The sequence below is a fragment of the Platichthys flesus genome, chromosome 13, assembly GCF_949316205.1.
Source record: "Platichthys flesus chromosome 13, fPlaFle2.1, whole genome shotgun sequence".
Classification (NCBI taxonomy): Eukaryota; Metazoa; Chordata; class Actinopteri; order Pleuronectiformes; family Pleuronectidae; genus Platichthys; species Platichthys flesus.
The window spans coordinates 6,329,015-6,348,980 of NC_084957.1; the positions used below are offsets into that span (position 1 = coordinate 6,329,015).

The 19,966-nt window shown below is 43.6% G+C and overlaps 2 protein-coding genes across 4 annotated transcripts in view; one reads left to right on the forward strand and one right to left on the reverse strand.

Annotated features, from left to right (window-relative positions):
• The window catches only part of myo1b (myosin IB), a 59,446-nt gene extending 50,892 nt beyond the window's left edge, over positions 1-8,554 (reverse strand). The window contains exons 1-2 of one of the 3 annotated variants that reach the window (XM_062403000.1): positions 8,238-8,554; positions 628-774 (exon numbers count right to left, since the gene is read on the reverse strand). In XM_062403000.1, the coding sequence (XP_062258984.1) occupies positions 628-753 (126 nt within the window). In that variant the 5' untranslated portion in view covers positions 754-774; positions 8,238-8,554. The remainder of the gene's footprint in view (positions 1-627; positions 775-8,237) is intronic. The other 2 variants (XM_062403002.1, XM_062403001.1) reach the window with 2 other exon arrangements.
• A 2,394-nt stretch (positions 8,555-10,948) lies between these two features.
• LOC133967288 (eIF5-mimic protein 2-A-like) lies at positions 10,949-19,412 on the forward strand. Its single transcript, XM_062402644.1, has 12 exons — positions 10,949-11,066; positions 11,644-11,717; positions 13,139-13,315; positions 14,327-14,421; positions 14,520-14,585; positions 14,737-14,872; positions 16,156-16,265; positions 16,823-16,993; positions 17,318-17,464; positions 18,070-18,208; positions 18,413-18,535; positions 18,695-19,412. The coding sequence occupies exons 2-12, from the start codon at positions 11,654-11,656 to the stop codon at positions 18,724-18,726; spliced, it is 1,260 nt and encodes a 419-aa protein (XP_062258628.1). The 5' UTR covers positions 10,949-11,066; positions 11,644-11,653; the 3' UTR covers positions 18,727-19,412.
• Positions 19,413-19,966: the final 554 nt, after the last annotated feature.

Sequence of the window (19,966 nt, forward strand, 5' to 3'; positions counted from 1 at the left end):
CCGGCCGGCAGAGCAGAGGAATCACAGAGAGCCGCAGCTCCAGACCCAGAAGTGTGTGATGTGGAGATAACAGTTTAACAAGCCCTGGTGTTTGTCCAGATAAACAGGCAGACAGGCGGCCAGCCTCTCCTGGTTTCTGTGCTCTGGATTTCATGCCTCATTTAAGGGCATCATCTACATTCCTCACTGATGTGATTTATTGATTGGCTGGTGAGTGTGGTCTCTGTATAGGTGCCACTTATGTAGCCATGACTAAAATGAGTGGAGGAATGAATGGAGGAACAATGGAGCAAACGATATCTGCATGGTTTTCTAAGTAAAGACATCTATAACTGTGTGGAAGCAGGGACAGACATAACAGTTTAAGACAACACAATACTTACACACTCAGACTGAGACACCATTTAGAGATGTTCTGATAACAGCAAAATAACATCGAAAAGATCGCGCATCAGCAAGTACGCAAATATATATGTACCAATCCAATATCAAATCTTGAAAGTATAATAGTTTCACCCAGATAAAATGAAAATTGTCAGTACTGTTAAGGGGGAAATTGTCTGGGAACATCTCCTTTAGCATTCACTCTAACACAGTTATTATCTGCAGGTACAACGGTGAACTCACGTAGATCTCATTGTGCTCGAAGCGGTTCTTCAGGTTCTCGATGAACGAGTCTTCGGACAGGGGCTCGAGGAGGACCATGTCCCCCACCCCGATCATGTTGTCCAGAAGTGACGTCTTCACCTCCATGTTGGCTGCCGGTTTCCCCCCCTGCGCAGAGAAACAGGAAGGAGGGACACATCAGACACATTGAGCGAATTAAACAGGCATCCTGTGGAGCTCTTAGCCCGTGGCGCTAAGGAGAGATGTTTATGAGTGGGCCGCTGTTCTGTTTTGATCGTGTCAGAGTGAGCCAGAAAAGTCAGTGACGAAGAAAAACTGCTGGAGAGCAAATACGGCTGTGAACCAAAAACAATCTAAAACAGTTTTCTGTGTGGCTCTGTGTGTGTGTGTACTTGTTTTTGTTTGTTTTGCTTGAGAAGAACACACTTAACATATTTGTTAGACCCCGGGGATACACACAAACATGGTGAGGAACACTACTTCCAGAAGTGTATCACTTTATTACACCTATGAGGTTCATTGTTTTATTCTCGTTCTCCGTTATTCTCGAGGCCCTCTGGCAAAATGTCTTCGGAGGCATCCTCTGATCAGAAAATAAACGGTCCTAAACTTAGCAAATGCAAATAAACTCCCGGGGTGGACATGTTTGTACAGCGGTGGTTTGACTCCGGGGGGGGGGGGGGGGGGGGGGCTTCTGGTTGGCTCCTCACTCCTCTCCTCTGGCATGTGAGAACATCCCACAGGCAATTACATAACTGACGAACTTTACTCTTAACCTCTGACTGTCTGCCCGGCTGGAACTGGCTCCCGTTTCAGGGCTCCTTATAAATCCTCCTTATAAATCAAGAGGAATGCCCCCCCACCACCACCACCAACAACACCAGTCCTCCCCCCCTTCACAAGCGATTATAATATTTGGTGGTGGACGACAGAGCGCTGGGACAAACACAGTGCTGGGGGTGGCAGTTTTTTCAGTCTAGTGTTGCCCGCCCCTCTCTTTTGGGACCAGTAATCCCAATGCTATAGGGCTGCAGATAAAAGAGGGGCCTGGGACACATTCAGGGCCTTGATTCAGGGATTTGCTGCACCAAAACCCCTAATGTGTGGTGTTGTGACAGAGCGTCCGCACCGAGCCAGTGGATGAGGCCACGCAGCCGGCTATTGTTCACGGCTCCTGTAGCACATACAGTACGTCTCCTTTAGCGGAGTTAGGAACATGTGTCTAACGCCGACAAAAACATTTCCCACATTAGATTAATAATAATAATATCAGACAGATGTGACAGGGTTGATGTTTTGGGATTAAATAGCTGGCTCAGCGAGTGAAATCAAGCAGATTCAGAATTCTAGATCAACATACAAAATGGTATTCCTGAACAAAAATGGGATTCCCAGTGTAACCCTTTCCCCCTTTTTCTCTGACCTCTGTGGGCCCAGTGTTATTGGCCCATAAAGGCATTTCCAGGTTCTATCACCAAACATTTAAAAGGTCAAGAACAACGTTGCAACAGTATTAGTGTTCCTCTGAAAATGCCAGCGGGGCCCGTTACTTTGTGCCGACTGTCTGGAGCACTTTGGCTCTGTGCCAAAACATTCCCAGTGACGGCTCATGTCTACCAGCTGCCTCTCTTGTCTGCGGTGCCGTTTTAAAATCAAGTCATTTCCTTTTAGCATGGTCAGATGAAACGGGAATCACCTGCTCTGTGATCTCAAGCCATATGTCTACATCTTTCTCTAGAGCTTCATAACGCTGATGCTTTGCTCCAGCATTCTGGATTCCTTCACTGATCCCAGCAGCACCGAGTTTCTTTGTCTTTTTATTATTAAACTGAAGCATTCATCCATACATTGCATGGATAGAACTGAAAACTTACAATGTGCTGGAAGTGACTCAAACTCAAAGTCACCAACTGTTGGGAATGATGTTTGTACTCGCCAGCCACAATCAATATTGGTCAAGTGAATTACAATAAAGTCATTAACTACCCAGCTACTGCGAACTCGCTGCCTTGCAGTTAGTGCACAGACACGCAACCCTGAAAGTGCTGAGTCTAGTCTCTCTGGTATGAACAAACAAGAGTTTAAAACAGAAAGCAGATGCCGAAGCCTCTCGCTGACCTGGGGGAGAACACTGTGCCATCCTGAGCAGCGACATATTGCATCTGTCTGCAGCCTGGATGCCGGATGTGCTCTCAGCTCGTCTGCTGATAACCCACTACCCTAGATCTGGAACTGGCTTCCAGGCAGCCAGTGACACAATCCCTTTAATAAGAGTCGCCGCCTGCTGCTGACTGTGGTGCCAAATCCAAAGTGGGGGAATAAGAGGAAACCTTGCAGCCTTGATTAAACTCAGGGGATTATCCTCACTGCTGAGTGGTGGTGATGACGAATGTAACGACTCTGCCACTCATTGGTAAATGTCAAAAGAACCTTTTTGTGATGCTACATGAAGAAAAACAAAATATCACAACATTTGCTTTTTATATAACAGAGAAAAACTCAAATTCTATCAGTCTAAATCAAAGTGACCCTTGTATAAACCTCTGGTGGATGAATCAGGAAGTGGATTAAAAGTGCCCCACTTTATCAATCTCTTTGATGCATTTTGCATCAGAGAGATTTAATCAATCTCTCTGATGAATGTTCAGGAGGTAAGCATCACGTCCGCCCACATGGTTTAGCTGCTATTAATCTCAAATCTAAATCTCGTGAAGCAGTGATGTGGCAAAACGTATGGCCAAATGCCCTCAGCCTGGATGCCACCTTCACCACAGTGTGCTCTCCAAACCGGACTGGCAAGGTGGAGCTATGTGTGGCATTTAAAATGTGGCACAGTAAATCCTGACTTAATGTTACAAAAGGACCAAAAGAGATTAAAAGCAACAGATCTTACACATGGCTGGGCCTGGGTTTGACTGTGCCGCGCAACTCTTCATTGTTCTTTAATGGCTGAACGTTTAATTCAGTAGGACTTCCTGGAACAGCTACCTGCCGTTATTCTTCAGCCATCACCCACATGAATACCTGCCACTGGCACTTAACTAAGCAGGGCCGCCCTCCCATTGGTTTATGCAGAGTATGTGGAGCATTCTGATCAGGCAGAGCATGCGAGGACACAGGGTATAGGTCACGTCATTACATTTTGAAAATTGCAATTTCATCTATAATTCCCGAGGATTAAAAGGGCTGGGGGGGGGGGGGGCGAAATGTGAAAAAGAAAATAACACCATTAAATGTACATATATTATTTAAAAGGCCTTGACTGAGGCTTCGTGTTCTCCTCCTTCCTTCACTGAGGAGAGAGCTAAACCAAAAGGTCAACAGCCGTGCGAGCACTCGCATGCAAGCGGCGAACGAGCCAAACAAATCAGCAGTTGTGTGTCAGGATGCGTGTGCGTGATTAAAAGGCAAACAAGCTACCGGGGGGGGGGGGGGGGGGGGGGGGGTCATCAATTTCTAAATGGTCAGAATTTGCATCGTGGTTGACAAAACAAGCTGGCGATCGAAAGTGACATGTGGTTTGAGGGAAGGCAAATGGGCGTCGTGCGAGCCGCCCTGAGAGATGATCGCTGTCCTTCTACCTTGGGAGCAGCTGTTGGAGAACACTGTGGCGTCTATGTGCAAACAAACCATAATAAAAAAAATCTATTATGCAGCGTAATCGTCTGTAAAGTCGCCGCAGGCCGGGCCGGCCTTGTCACCGGGGCAGAGGAGTCACAACATCGCAGGCTGCTGGCAGTGACGCAGATTAAAGGCCCTCCCTAATGGAGCAGCCGCGGGGGCCATGGGGCTCTGCCAGAGCAGCCAGGGACGGGGGTGGACAGCGGTGCAGAGGGGCAGGGAGCGAGCAGCTGCCTGGGAAAGTGACCTGGAACCCACCGTCCTCCACACAGCTCCAGATCTGTGCCAGTCAAAGGGCTGGCAGATGAACACGCTCGCTGGCACGCCGACTGAGCGAACACGCCAAGGAAGTTTTTGAACATCTTGACTTGTGAACTGATGACGTGTCTGCACTCAGAACTGCCTGCGTCCGACCACTTTGAATTTAGACACACACACACTGCCATGAGGTCAAGACCACACAAACGTTTTGTCGTTGGTTCAGAGTGGATTTGAGTTTTCATGGCAGCCTGGTTAAACATCAACCTGTCACCCAAACAAACTCCGGTAGATATTCAAAACCCAGAGTCTACAGCCGGCAGCCGGGACGTCAGCGGATTGAAGAGCCACGTAATGAATCCAGTGAGCACACGCAAACAAGATGAGTGACAAGAGTGACTGTTCGATGTGCCAGCTTATTAGACCCTGTCAACATTCATTCAGATGAGATTCTAACTTGGAGAGATGACATTCTACACGATCGCAAAAAAATAACCTGCCACGCTCGGAGCAGCTCGAGTAACGTGACGTGAGGTTTCTGGCTTCTTTGGCTGCACTGGTCATTGATTTGAAGTAGGAGGGGCCAAGCCGGGTTAAAAGCTGCTCCAGTTAGGTTTTGGCTTCATATGCCTTAAAATGTGATCTTTCAAAAAACAGCTGACATTTTGATTTCCCACCAGGAAGTGAAAAGGACGGACAACATCTGTCTTTTCCACATTATAACACAAAGTGTATTGCGTTAACTTCTGAGTTAAAGGGGTGTGTGTAGAATATCAGTTGTAAGTTTCACACTGATCAGGTTGTTAGTTTTATTACAGTGTGCTTATATTGGCATTTGTGATGAATTTATTAATTTGGTTTAAAAAACACTTTGACAGCCCTTTCTATAATTTGTTTTGCACGACACAACAAATAATCTAGAAATTCATGATAATCATAAAAACATCTGCATTGCCCAAAAAGTGATGGTGTTAGGCGCTTGTGAGAGATGGACATGCCGTTTATAAGTTTAGAGTCTATTTTGTAAAATGATGTTCATCGGTTTAGAAGTGCTGATGTCAGCAACTTGCCGTCTTCTGTACAAACACTTTTCGCTGACGTGAGAAGTTCCAGCCTGAGGTGGCGTTGGTGTGAATCCATCAGATTATGTGAACGCATTAAAATACACAACGGTCAGACAAGGTAGTAGGAAATGGGCCACTATCTCACTGGCAGTGTGAAGCAATGCTCCATTAACTGCAGAACACCAATCATGTGCCCATCTATCAACACAGTCGGAATGTGATGCACTGAAACCATTAGAGCTCAAAGATCTAAACACTGGGACACACACACACACACACACACACACTCGCTGCTGCAATCGGACACTTACTTCAGGCTGGAGTTCTACTTTTAAAAAGAAAAACTAGTTTTCACTATTGACATGATCAACACCCTGATACTCAGGTTTCACAATGCTGAACGTCATCAGTAACAACAGCAGCTTTGAAATAACTCGACCGCTTATCGGCTGTAAAGTAAACGCACACTGAACAATTTTTTTCACCACATAACATGAACACGCTCAAAGTGTTCCAGCCAGTTAGCGAAACCCTCGGCCTGGCTTGGTTTCACACAAGCCAATGGAGAAAGCAGCTGCCGCACTTAACAAAGCAACAGTGAAGTGACTCACAATCATTATTAGCCCAGCTGCATGGCAGACAAAGGATATAAAGTCTAAGCTACTAAGTAGAACTGGTTTGGGGAAATGATCAGAGTCAAATGGCACTGGTGAAGCTTCGTTAGGATGGTGAATTTGAAAATAATGTGGGAGCTTTACTTTTACAACTCCAGAGCAACAGGAGGGGATTGAGATCTGCTTTGAAAAGGAAACAGAGGATCAGTCAGACAAGAAAATCCTCCTGTAAGAGAGTCTGCTGAAGGCTTTTAAAGGTCCAGTCAGTGACATGTGTTTGTGTTTGTGTGTGTGTTTGTGTGTCTGTCTCAGTTGATGCAGGTTTTAACACAAGACACACGCCTCACTACACTAAGCTGTACTGGGCAGACAAGTGCAAACACCATTCATCACCGTGGCCCCGGCCGGGGGGACTTTGGTCCTCTACACACACATTAAGCCATAGCATCTCGACCCTGCTGTGTTCATGAAGAGGCCTTTGGCACCTCAGGAAAGAGCAGTCACGACTTGAACAACCAGTGAGCTCCCACTGAGTGGAGCCGGTCCAGTGGCCAACAGTCGCCACGAGCTGCCAACGCGCTAAACGGTTGTTACTTTTTTCCAGGAGTCTCTGTGCTTCACCACACACTCCACCTTTCCCAGTCATCTGACATCACCGTTTGTTTGATCAGGACGGGCAATAAAGTTCTCATCTGGTTTCCCTGACTGGGACTCAGGGCTGAGAGTTTGGGAGAGGAGAGGAGAGGAGAGGGAGGGGGGGGGGGGGGGGGGTCGTTTTTAGTGGAAAACCACAGAGAAAAAGACACAGTCCTTTAAAAAAAAAAAAGAGAAGGGGTCTTATCTGATCCTCTCGGGATTTAAAGTTCACAAATGGAATTAGAAGTTGGAAGGCTGCAGCGTACAGAAGAAGAAAACCATCGCATGGCAGTCGAGCCGCAGACGCAGCGTTTGAAGCAGAACCAGTCGGAGAGTCAGTCACGTTTCCACCGACTCGGTGTATGGCTTCAGTTACGGCTGTGGACTTCTGACTTAGAAAAGCAGATCCATTTAATTTATGCATCTACATTCATGTCCAGTAAAACCAGAGCTTATCCTCCAAAACAACTTTTAAACAATCTCTGACCGTTTTTCAGAATCCTTTAATCTAATTCAGTGGCTGTTACTCTTTTGAAAAAAACACTACTGTACTTTTTGTCTTCCCAGAACTATTGGGAGGAGAACCCCAGCAGAAAGAGAGCCACACAGGTCCAGACCAGGAGGGGGGGGTTTCTCACAGAGGTGAATAGTTTCATCCATGCAGTCCCTGCTGAGAACTCATTTATTCCAGTCAGCAGCAGCATTATGAGTAATTTTTAAATCAGGGACCTTGAGCAACATCTAAAACGTCTACACTGTTCCTCCTCACTGTGTAGTTCCAGGGTGTGTGCGTACAGATCCCATCTCAGGACACTCTAAGGATAGTGAGTTAAATGCTAAAGAAAGTTTTTTTCTGATGACACCAAAGTGGAGAGGACGTATCGATGATGGGGCCATTTGTTGTTTGCACTTTGATAAACGCAGCAGATCAGAGGACTGGAGTTAAAGATCTGCTGCTGTCTTCTCCTGCAGCGGTTTGACTCCTGCATGACAAAGCACGCAGATGTAGCCAATTAGCCATCACTGGGCTTTTTCTGATTCTCATTACTAAAGACGCTCTGGTTGTGGTTTTAAGGAACCGTGCAACCAGCGCGACTACACTGGGACGCACAGATGTCCCCAGTCCCTGCCAGTTTCTAAACATCCAAACATAAGAAACTCGCTCACAAAGAAAAAGAAGGAAAAAACCCAACCCCCCCCCTCCTCCTCCTCCTCCTCTTCCTCTTCCTCCTCCTGCTGGAAGAAGTGAGGAGGAATGAATGAGCTGGGGAAGCGGACGCTCTAGTCTGCAAAGTTAACTTCGAGAGAAAGAGGAAAAAGTTGCAGGGGGAAGAAGATCCTCCTCGAGTGGTGTGGAGCGGACACAGAGAAAAGTCGCGCGTCAAAGCAAAAAACCACGAGAAGCCGCCGAACTTGCCTCTTTTATCTCTGCACGAGTTGCTCCCTTGTTGTTGTGTTTTTGGTCCTAAATCCACTCAGAGTCCCGGGACGATCCTCCAGGTCCGGAGCGGCTCCCTGGTGCTAACACAGAAAGAGAAGCCCTGTTCCCCGCTCGGCTTCGTGCTGAAACTCGTGTCCCGCGGAGGAGCTGGACGAGGCTGGACGCGCTGTGGCTCTCACCCGGGGCTCAGCAGCAGCACTGTGGATGGGAGCCGTGTGGGTGGGAGGGTGGACTGGAGAGGGAAGGGTCCACCGGGCGTGGGGAGCGGCTGCAGCGGAGCGGCGTCACTGGGCTCGTCCGGCGGCAGCGTCCCCCCCCCCTCCCTAATCACCTCCCGTAGAGCGGGGGGGGGGGGGGGGGATGCCTTCATGGGCTGTCGGAGTTTTAGAGATTCATTCGTTTTTGTCCACATGGTGTGCACTTCCCGAAAACTTCCTAAGGGACACGAATATTTCATTAAACATGCAGGATCACAAGTTATGTTAAAGGTCCAGTGTGTTAAGATGAAGTGGTGAATCGGCAGAATTTTTAAATAAAATAATCCCAGTTTTGTTGTCATTAGTTTGTTTAATCTCAATGCACGATTCGTCGTTTTCATTACCCCAGAATGGGCCCTTGATATTTATTTATATTCTTACTTAGTTACATCTGGTGCAGATCCTGTCTACGGGATGAAATGCATTCAGCTGGATGCCACGAAATACTACACACTGAACCTTTAAGTTCAGTTCAGTTCAGTTAAGGTACAATTTCAGACTTGTGGGTACATATCAGTATGAAAACTAAAATTCTTATGAAAAAGCATGAATAAACGATTAACTTGTTATTAAGTTAAATGTTAAGGGATAATTTAAATATATTTGGTGTAACATTATGAGGACAGTAGGAATAAATTTAAATAAAAGTTCAATATTTAGTTAAAAATGTAGTAAAGTGTATTTTATAGTTGGTACTTTCAAGGGTTGAACAATACTGGCTATTCTTGAAATTAATAGAACTAAAAACTGTTGAAAGAAGTTGAAATAAGATTTACGAGGTGAGTGTTAACGCATCACTAAAGGTTTCCCTTCATCCCACAGACAGATCACATCCCCCCCGACAGCACAACACCCCCCTCCTGTGTCTCCATCCCAGACAGCAGCCGCTTGTCCTACGATCCTCCAATGAAACTCGATGGCTCTGGCTCGAGTTTTTTGTACTTATATAAAATGTTGAATATATAATTTCATCCATTAGGAAACTGAGCTTTTTAAAGTTTCATTTTATTTATTATTTATTTCTTCTCTCCAGCTACTCGTTATCTTGACCAAGGTTCCCAAAGTGGGGGTACCCACCCCCTGGGGGGTCGTGAGTTGCCATCCAAAAACAAATTTTAAATTCATTTAAATTTGTATAAATATATACATAAATATGAGTTGAAAGTATTCAGTATTGGTGCCTGTAGGGACAAGTGAGAGTGGAAGTGTCTTACAAGTGGCGCCAGACTTACATTTCACGCACTGTATTATTCAAAGGGAACCTCTTGCAATCAGAACACTTGAACCAGAGCTAAAAACATATTCTTGACATTGCGATGAAAAGTGGTAACTGCATAAAAACACGTCCACTCAATATCAGACTTGCTCTTGCGGGGAGATGTGCTGGGCCGCCTCTATAGATAGATCTATAGATAGATTACTTTATTCATCCCGGAAGGGAAATTAAGTCGTCATAGCAGCTGGTATATTTGAATACAATAAAATACAATACAATAGAATACAATAAAAAATAAAAATATTGAGGTAGGTAGAAAGAATAAAAACAGAAACACCAGATAAATAGGTAGATAAGGTGCAGTGGCAAGATGATAGTAAAAGTACTGATGATATGATGGTAATGTTATTGTTAGACAGTATATAAAAATAGTACAGTATATATAGTATATAATATAATATAACATAATATATATTTATATATCATAGTAATTATAACAATATAATAGCAGTATATAGCAGCAACAGTATATATAATAATAATAGTAAATATAATAATAATAATAACATGTACACATGTATAAATATGTGTATACAGACTTATATATACAAAGAATATACAATGAGTATGATATAATACGATATGATATATAGTAGAGGTATAAATATAAGTATTTGACTATACAATAGATAATATAATATACTATGAGTGTAAGAATATGTAGACAGAGTCTCCTAAATAAAGCCCAGAATGGACTTGCTCTGCTTCACAGATAGTGCCCACCTATCTCATTCATAAGTGAGTTTAAGAAATAAAAGTTATGTTTAGGTTAAAATAAATAACCCTAAAGTGTTTGCACATGGCAGCTATAAGGTGTCTGATGCTCGTTATGCATACAACGCGCACAGACATCACCTGTGCACCTGTTCATACTCACAGTACATGCTCACCGTTATTTTGAGGGGTCGCGGGGATGAGAGGTTTGGGAAACCCTGATTTAGACGACATCAAACTTCCCGGTAGGAATGGGGGTGTAACTCGCAACGGTTGTCGTTAATAAGTCTACGGATGAATGTAAATATATTTTGTATTAAATATGTTATTTACTAGTATAATAACTCCAGTGCCTAGACTTCAATTCCTTCGTTATAAACAGTTTACGAGCTCTTTACTCCCCCCCACACACGCACACAAGTGCAGTGATCCAGATTTATTGTTACCGCGCATGCTCCATCCACCTTAATTTCCGCATTCACCGGAAGTGTAACGACTGGACTATAACGGTGTCAGTTTTTATTTCACGTACAGTTTTTGCTCATCAAGAGGATTTCGGTGAGTCGTTGTTTGTTTTGTTTACTCGAGTGTTTGTTGCCATATGTTCCAGCTCACTGCGGCCCTGCGTCATGGAGGAGGTAGGAGGATAAGCTATGGCGCACGGGGGCTAGCTTTAAGCTATCCCAGGGCTGGACTCGGACTTCCGGGTGATCTCCGCCATTACAAGCCTGTCTTCATCAGTCTGGACATGTCGTCAGATTGTGTTTAACCAGTACAATCAGCGGCGTTGACATAACGTCTGCTAGCGGCGTGTTTTAACGGTGAACACTGGGAGAGAAACTCACGTCCACGTCAGGCGCTGTGAATACAACAGATCTCACGTAGCTACGCAACTGACGTGAATAACACGTGAAGGGTTACACTCAGCTGCGGTCACTACTCGCCCCCCTGGTTGGAAAATTGTATTATTTATATATATATACAGTCTATGGTTTGAACCGCATCTGTTATTATACACACACACAATCGTTCTAGAGTCGGGAGTTCAGGGGTGTAGGAGAAAATGATGTGGGAAATGATTTTTCAATGTAATATCCTAATCCTGTCATTATTTCCCTTCCTCTTGTTTTCCCAGGGTGTCTTTTATGAATAATCAAAAGCAGCAGAAGCCTACGCTAACAGGCCAGCGCTTCAAAACCAGGAAAAGAGGTGAGATGCTTGAAGGAAATTGTATAGTTCTGCCCATCAGTCCATCCATCAGTCCATCAGTCCATCAGTCCTTCCATCTAGTGTCTGTACTGCTTATCCTTTGAGGGTTGCAGGGGTTAGAGCTGATCCCAGCTGACATTAGAAGCAGGGTTGCCTGGACACGTCACCAGGGAATTAGTTTTGCACACAACACTGAGTCTTCATCACACTTCATTTAAACAACTCATCTGCCTGCAAACAATGACACACACAGGGAAATGACAACAAGGTTTGATCCCTTATATACACACTCTTATGTAACTGACTTGATATTCATAATATCCTCATGGACCCTTTGAACACTAAAGGAAGATGTGTGGCAAATACATGCACATTAATGAATATTGTTTATTTCACAGCCACTGAAGAATAGACTCACACAGTACAATAAAAGGTGTCTGTGTATAAGCCATACCTGATGTATGTTTATGAGTATGTCATTGTATTTGTCCTTATAATAATACATTTTATTTCACAGCGCCTTTCATGTCACTCAAGGACGCTTTACAATTTAAAACAGGAGCAAACAAATAACAAAACAATTAAAATTAAAAGTGCAAGTAAAAACAGCATGGCAACTACAGTGAGAATGCAATCCTGAAAAGGTGGGTTTTGAGAGAGGATTTGAACTGAGGGATGGAGTCAATGTTTCGGATGTCAGGTGGGAGTGAGTTCCAGAGTTTGGGAGCAGAGCGGCTGAAAGCTCTGCTCCCCATGGTGGTAAGCCGGGCAGAGGGGACAGTTAGATGGATGGAAGAGGAGGATCTGAGGGAGCGGGTGGAGGTGGCAGTGTGAAGGAGGTCAGACAGGCAAGGAGGGGCAAGGTTGTGGATGGCTTTAAAAGTATGAAGAAGAATTTTAAAGTTGATACGGATGTGAATTGGAAGCCAGTGGAGTTGCTGTAGGATGGGGGTAATGTGGTGGAAAGAGGGGGTGAGGGAGATGATACGGGCAGCTGAGTTCTGGACCAGTTGGAGCTTATGGAGGGATTTCTGGGGGAGACCAAAGAGGAGAGAATTACAGTAGTCGATACGGGAGGTGACAAGGCTATGTACAAGAATAGAGGTGGTATGGGGGGTGAGGGAGGGATGGAGGCGATTTATGTTACGGAGATGGAAGTAGGCGGTGCGGGTGGTGATGTTGATATGAGATTTGAAGGAGAGTGAGCCGTCGACGATGACACCCAGACTCTTTACCTGGGGGGAGGGGGAAACTATGGAGCTGTCAATTGAGAGGGAAAAACTGTCAACTTTGAGTAGAGTGGATTTATTACCGACTAAAAGGATTTCGGTTTTATCACTGTTAAGTTTGACATCATAACATCATAACATCATAAGTAAGGATTATGAACAAACTGAAACGTGTGGCCGTCTTTTCAACAGATGAAAAGGAGAGATTTGACCCTACCCATTTTCAGGAGAGCATCGTACAAGGTCTGAACCAAACTGGCACTGACTTGGACGCCGTCGCAAAGTTCCTTGATTCCTCTGGTGCCAAACTTGACTATCGTCGCTATGCTGAGACTCTGTTCGACATCCTGGTGGCCGGCGGGATGCTGGGTAAGTCGCAGGACACTTTCAGAGTTTAAAAACATCCTAAAAGTAATTGTTACAATCTTACCTACGATGAGAGCAAACAAGGGTTTGATACAAAACAGTGGCGACCACAATGGAAACATTAATAGAAAGCTTTATGCAACTCTACACTTTTAGGGCATTGTCTTAAGCCAAGTTAATGCTCACGTTTCCGTCCTTGCATGCACAATATGACAATCTCTGTTGATATGTTCCATTGCAAAGGCCCGTTTCGACTGGTGGAGACACACCCACATTTTTTTACTTGGCACACAGCACATACAGCATAGTTTTGATTGAGACTGCAACCAGGTCCATCTTTGCAGATATCTCTATATTCCCACGATAAAGTAATTGATGAGGTAGCATGGATATTCTCAGATGGCTCTAGGAGGGAAAATGTAGAGAGACTTTAGTTGAAAGACGAGGCATTCTGCAGGAAACAATGGAAAAAAATATTCTGCAACCAGTTTGTCAAGGCAAAGAAGCGTGAGGGATGATTATAGAGCGAACAAGTCGTTCTCATTTGGGGAGTGCCATGACAAATCTGTCAAGCATACCAACAGGTTTACACCCAGTGCAACGCCGCACCAAGCATCTTTAAGCAGTTGTTTTTCCCCCGCACAGTGCCAACTTTTCAACCCATGTGGGCCCCCCCCGGGCATGTTGGCACATTGCTATCTTGACGCAGTGGAAAGCGATTGAGCTGTTGAACAACAAAAAACTGGTTTGAAGTCAACAGCACAGTATGTCACTGTTATTTTAGGGATGCGTTATCAAGATAGTAAAATGTGCAATGTGCGTACACTGATTGCTACCCACGCAATGGATGGGCAGCAGTAATGATCGATGACCCTGGCTACTTCATTTCATCAATCAGAAGTGTTCTGTCTTACAACCTTGCAAATCAACCATTGTAATAGCAATCTGCGACAGTCTGAGCTCATCAGACTTTTAAAGAGAATGTTTCTCTAAATTGAACCTGTTTCTTCTCAGCCCCGGGGGGCACAATGGCAGATGACATGACGTGCACCGACTTCTGTCTCTTCAAGGCACAGGAGGACATGGAGACAATGCAGGCTTATGCACAGGTAAATACCAAAGCTCCTTTTGCCGTGTATTACAGGAAATATATAAATCAATTTTCAGGTAGTACACATTATACAGCCTGTTCTGTGTTTCCTTCCAGGTCTTTAACAAGCTCATCAGGCGTTACAAATACTTGGAAAAGGGATTCGAGGAGGAGATAAAAAAGGTTTGTCTTTACAGGAACATGTAATACCTGACTAATGTATGTCAAGTTTCTGAATTCATTACCATGTTGTTCCAATCCAGTATTAAAAATATATGCATCTGACCAATAATTCAGCCTAAAGTATTGTGTTTCTCTGTTTGCTCTATGGCAGCTGCTGCTGTTTCTCAAGGGCTTCACAGAGTCTGAGCGCAACAAGCTGGCCATGCTAACAGGAATCCTGCTGGCTAACGGCAATATCTCCGCATCCATCCTGAGCAGCCTGTTCAACGAGAACGTGGTTAAAGACGGTACATGCTTCTCTGCCTTGCAGGCGCGCCTAGTTGTGTTCTTTGGTTGTTTACCAGATAGGATCCACAGGGAGAAGTGGTTGAGAGATAAATAGAGGAGAGAATCATCTTGTGCCACCCTCCTTCTGACAAATATTCAACGTAATGAATATCCTTTTCAGTTATTTGTCTATAATATCTCTTTTACACAAAGATTTGAGGGTATAGGCAGGTTTTTTAAATGTGGATTAATCACTCAAAAAGCCGATAGACTCCTCCTTCGTTGCCAGTTGAGGAGTCTGCCTTGCTGTTTATTTTCCCCTGATGCATCATGTTCGATTCCACAGATGCACTCTCTCGCCTCACTGTCCTGTCAATTAGCGCGTTCACTCTGGTTTCACGTTTCCATCACTGCTGATCGAAGCCGAATAAAACTGTGTCTACTGCAGAGTCATTTGACTTAGGAGATGATGCAGATTGTATCCACTCCCACGGCAGACTAAAGCCAGATGTTAGCAGGTTTTTTGATCATTGGAAGGGGGGGGGGGGGGGGGGGGGGGCTTAAGTGTTAGAACAACTGACAATCACATAAGTCCATGCAAATACAATGTGGTTCTCAATCCTAAGACCTTTTCTCTGTATCTTTACTGCAGCTTCTCAATACTTCTCTGCTTAAATGTGCTCATGCTAACATCAGTGAAATATATTTATATTGCCCAATGCCAGAATTTTTCTTTATTGGAATCCAGCAGACTTAAGCTGACAGCTGATTTTCACAAAAACTTTACTCACTGCAGGAGAGCAAATAATTAATTATCAGTCTGCATTCGTTATCAAGCATTAATGGGTTGAAATGAATTTTTCCATTGTGTGAATAATGTGAAAAGGGTCCCGATACATGAATTATGAATGAATAATGTCTGAAAAGAGATGTTTTGCTTTACTTTGACCTTGTGTTGTCAGACAGTTGTCTGTTGCTTGTGAAAGAAAGATGATGATTATTACCCAGCTTGATGTATCAAGGTCTTATAACAGATGATAGCCATATTGGAGTAGATGCCTGTATCACATTATACAGCCATCACCGAAATTATGTATTTTGTTTAGACAGATATTCATTTTAATAAACCTGTAGTTCAAACCTATTTAGTTAAGAGCCTGATTTTTGTCGGTGGAATTGATCCATTGAAAACCTGTCTAATCGCATCCTGCTGAGTTGTGTTTGCCACTGTGTTACTTGCTTTAACTTCATCCTGGCAGGTCTGTTACCAACAGCTGACTCTCAATTTCCTGCATTTGTTCAGGTGTCTCAGCGTGCTTCGCTGTAAAACTCTTCAAATCCTGGCTTTCCGAGAAGGACATCAGCTCCGTCGCTGGCAATCTCAGAAAGGTTGGCATGGACAACAGGCTCATGGTGAGAACGACTTTTTAAATGACAAAATCTCCAGAAGAATTTGATTTATATTCCGCCTCTGAAATGCCCTGATTTTATTAATTTTTAAATGTTCAGTTACTAACAATATTAATAAATATGACTAAGTAAGGAGCAAATTTCAAAAAGTATTGTCCAAGTTGTGTGGTTTTGAATCAAAGCTATGGAGCCAATTCGACTCAAGGAATGACTTAAATGTGCACCTTACTAATATGTGCATGGGTGTTGGTCATGTAATAGGACTAAAAATTGAGATCCACTTAATTGCCCCTAATGTAGAAAATTCCTAGATCTGCCCCTGGGTGAAGCATAAATTGTTGATGGGTGACTGTACACTTGAAATTAAGATTGTCGATTAATAATCATCTTAAATTGACCAGAGTTTAAGGTTATTGTTTTATCCAGTACTGCAATAATTAGGGAACAAGAGCTTCTTAAATGCTGAACAAGGCTTCTCTGCTAAATAAAGGTCTGCCACTGAATTTTTGAGTGTGTGTTTGTGCGTGCGTGCTGATTTGTGTGTGTCCGTTCCTTCTCAGGAGCTGTTCCCTGCCAACAAGCGCAGTTGCGAGCACTTCTCCAAGTACTTCACTGACGCTGGGCTCAAGGAGCTTTCGGACTTAGTCAGAAACCAGCAGTCCTTAGGTGCACGTAAGGAGGTGCAGAAAGAGCTCCTGGAGCAGATGTCACGTGGGGACCCCCTTAAAGACGTAAGCCTCATTGGATGTCGTGCTTCTTCTTACACCTAGACCCTCGTCGTATGACAACACTTAACATTGCTTCTCTCTTAATCTCTGCCCAATTTTGTCTTAAGAAGCATTGACGATACAGGCTGCAGTTAATCAGTGACAAGTTGAAGATATCCACTCAACCTGAACATATTATCTGCTGCCGCAAGCCCACGTATCCTGCCAGGGCTCTCATACCTGCCACCTCTGCTGCTCTTGATGAGCAATAAGTCTCGGCATGTGCTGGCCGTGGTTTGTCTGCTTCGTTAATAACTTGTGTTACATCTCTGGTCTTGGGACTTTCAGATCATCGCCTTCTTGCGAGAGGAATTAAAGAAGAACAACATCGCTGAGCAGACGATGATTGGACTAATCTGGGCTAGCTTAATGAGCTCCGTGGAGTGGAACAAGAAGGAGGAGCTAGTGACAGAACAAGCCATCAAACTTCTAAAGGTGACACCTCCTTTATGAAGCTCCACTGTTTCTCGACTCTGGCATTCACGTCAACATACTTTAAAATAGCGTTGGGTGTGGTTTGGTTTTTTTCTGAGGCAGATACTAGTTTTATACTCTATTCTTTTCAAAAAGCACAAAATGGCAGTCGATAATTTGACGATGCCACTTGCTGACAGTCAGGTCTCATAGTTCCAGCTGCAGTTGCAATGTAGTTCTTTCATGCATGAACTTATCTTTCACTCTTTAGTCTGTGTACCTGTCACTCGGGATCCGTCACGCATGAAAGTAAATGAAGATCACGCACCGCAGTTACACCATAGATTGAATTAATTCTTAAGGAAATGCTGTGATGTTTATGTTGCCTGTAAGCATATCGGCCGTGTAGGAACCAGTGCCTTATTGCATTTCAGTACAAACAAATTGTGCCTCTGAGATGTTCCTGGCTGCTTTGAACTTGGCAGAGAAGATAATTGATTTAATAACCCAAAGCCATCCCACTAGTTATGGCAGTAATGTAAAAAAATATCCTAAACATATCCCGAGCCTCCCTCCCAACCTCCCTTTCGCTACTTATATGAATTTCCCCTCTCTTACATCCTCAGCAATACAGCCCAATGTTGAAGGCTTTTACCTCCCAGGGCCTCTCTGAACTGACTCTGCTGGTGAAGATCCAGGAGTACTGTTATGACAACATTCATTTCATGAAAGCCTTTCAGAAAATCGTTGTACTGCTCTACAAAGGTAAGTCTCATTTCATAGTGGGAAACAACACTCTACAGGCGTAAATGAATGAAGCCAGGTGGCCTGAGATGAAAGACAAAAGTTTGTGTTGATTGATGTCATCAACCTGCCTGGCGACATTTTGTTTCTCTACCACCTGCAGACGCATCTGTGATCTTGGCATCATTTTTAACAGAATCTTATATTTATTTTGCTCTTTTAAAGCGGATGTCTTGAGCGAGGAGGCAATTCTGAAGTGGTACCACGACGCCCACCTGACCAAAGGAAAGAGCGTCTTCCTTGAGCAGATGAAAAAGTTCGTCGAGTGGCTGAAGTTCGCAGAGGAAGGTAGAGTCCTTCAGTTTGTCGTCTTTTCTGTGTTTTCTTTCAGACGCTCTACCTCTCACAGCTGGAGGCAGTGATTTGTGAAGTATCTTAAAGAAGTGATGTAACTGATGTATCGCCTCTATTTTCAAAGTTGATGACTGATGTTTTCTTGTCTTCCAGAGTCTGAGTCTGAGGAGGAGGAGACCGACTGAGGACCACTCTCTACATAGCCACCATCTTGATTTGTTTTTGGACGTAAAAACAGCACCAGATGCATTAGGAGGATTCTATCAGAAGCCTGTCTATGTTTCTTTCTTTATTTTCCTTTTCTATTCTCTACCTCCTTGTATCTAGTTTAAACGTAATGTAAGGGCTTTAATACTGCTTTTATTTCCACCATGTTTTCTGTCTGAATCAATACTTAAACTCTCCTTTTAACTCTCCAGGAAGCAGTCACAGTGCCACAGTTTAACTAAATGGATTGAAAGCCCGTTTCATGTAATAAAGGGGGATTTTTTTTGGAAAGATACTTCCCTTTTAAAATGAGCCAGTTTGAAGGCATATTTCTCGGCTACTGTATTTAATCATGAAGCTCTTATTTGCCAGAGGTCTATCTGTGCAGCCATGATATCCTGATCCTCCTGAAAGGCAAACTGGTTTTGTACCAATCATTATACGTCTTTGCCAATTATTTGACAACTTTGAATTTATTGCCAGTTTTTGGATTCTGTCTCCGTTGTTGCTGATGGAGCTGGACTGTTTCAACACAGCGATGGCGACAATCGGCCATACAAGGAAATTTCATAAACCTTATGCACCAGAACCATTTATTATTATTATTTCACCTTTACGATACCCTTTTGACTTTTTAAAAATAAATGGATACTCATGGTTTTCATATCTGCTGTATTCTTTCTCAATTTAAAAAGTGAACCTTCATAGATTTTATTCGAAACTAGATTATTTACACGTTATGTGAAATATTAAAAATGTACTCTGACTTAAAATGAAGTATTCGAATATGTCGAGATACTTTTTTTGAGCTGTAGACTTATCGATATTGAAATAAAATGGTTGAAGTATTTTGCTTTTGCGTATAATAGTCTAGGATATTGTGGTATCTGTTGAAAAAGAGTTGAACATTTTTCGCAATGTACTTGTTTTTGAGATGAGTGTATATGTGTTCATATATGTATATTATATGATGTGGAGAGAACAAGGAATTACATTTTAGAACATCACAGATCAAACTATGCTCCCTGGAAAATGTCCATTGGCTCGTCTCCCGCCTCACCTAATCAAGTAATCAAGGAAGGCAGCCGGGCATGCGTGACCTGAGGTGCAAACAAGGATCTCATTCACTTCACTCCTATCCCACTTTAAATGGTAATTATGGCTCAGTCAAGCATGCAGAAATGAGAGTGAGATGGTGATTCAAGATGTTTGGAAACG

Coding starts and splice junctions, on each gene's coding strand:
- LOC133967288 (XM_062402644.1), top strand. CDS start 11,654: ATGAATAATCAAAAGCAGCAGAAGCCTACGCTAACAGGCCAGCGCTTC. Junction 16,266..16,822: donor GCATGGACAACAGGCTCATG/GTGAGAACGACT, acceptor GTTCCTTCTCAG/GAGCTGTTCCCTGCCAACAA. Junction 17,465..18,069: donor AAGCCATCAAACTTCTAAAG/GTGACACCTCCT, acceptor TTACATCCTCAG/CAATACAGCCCAATGTTGAA.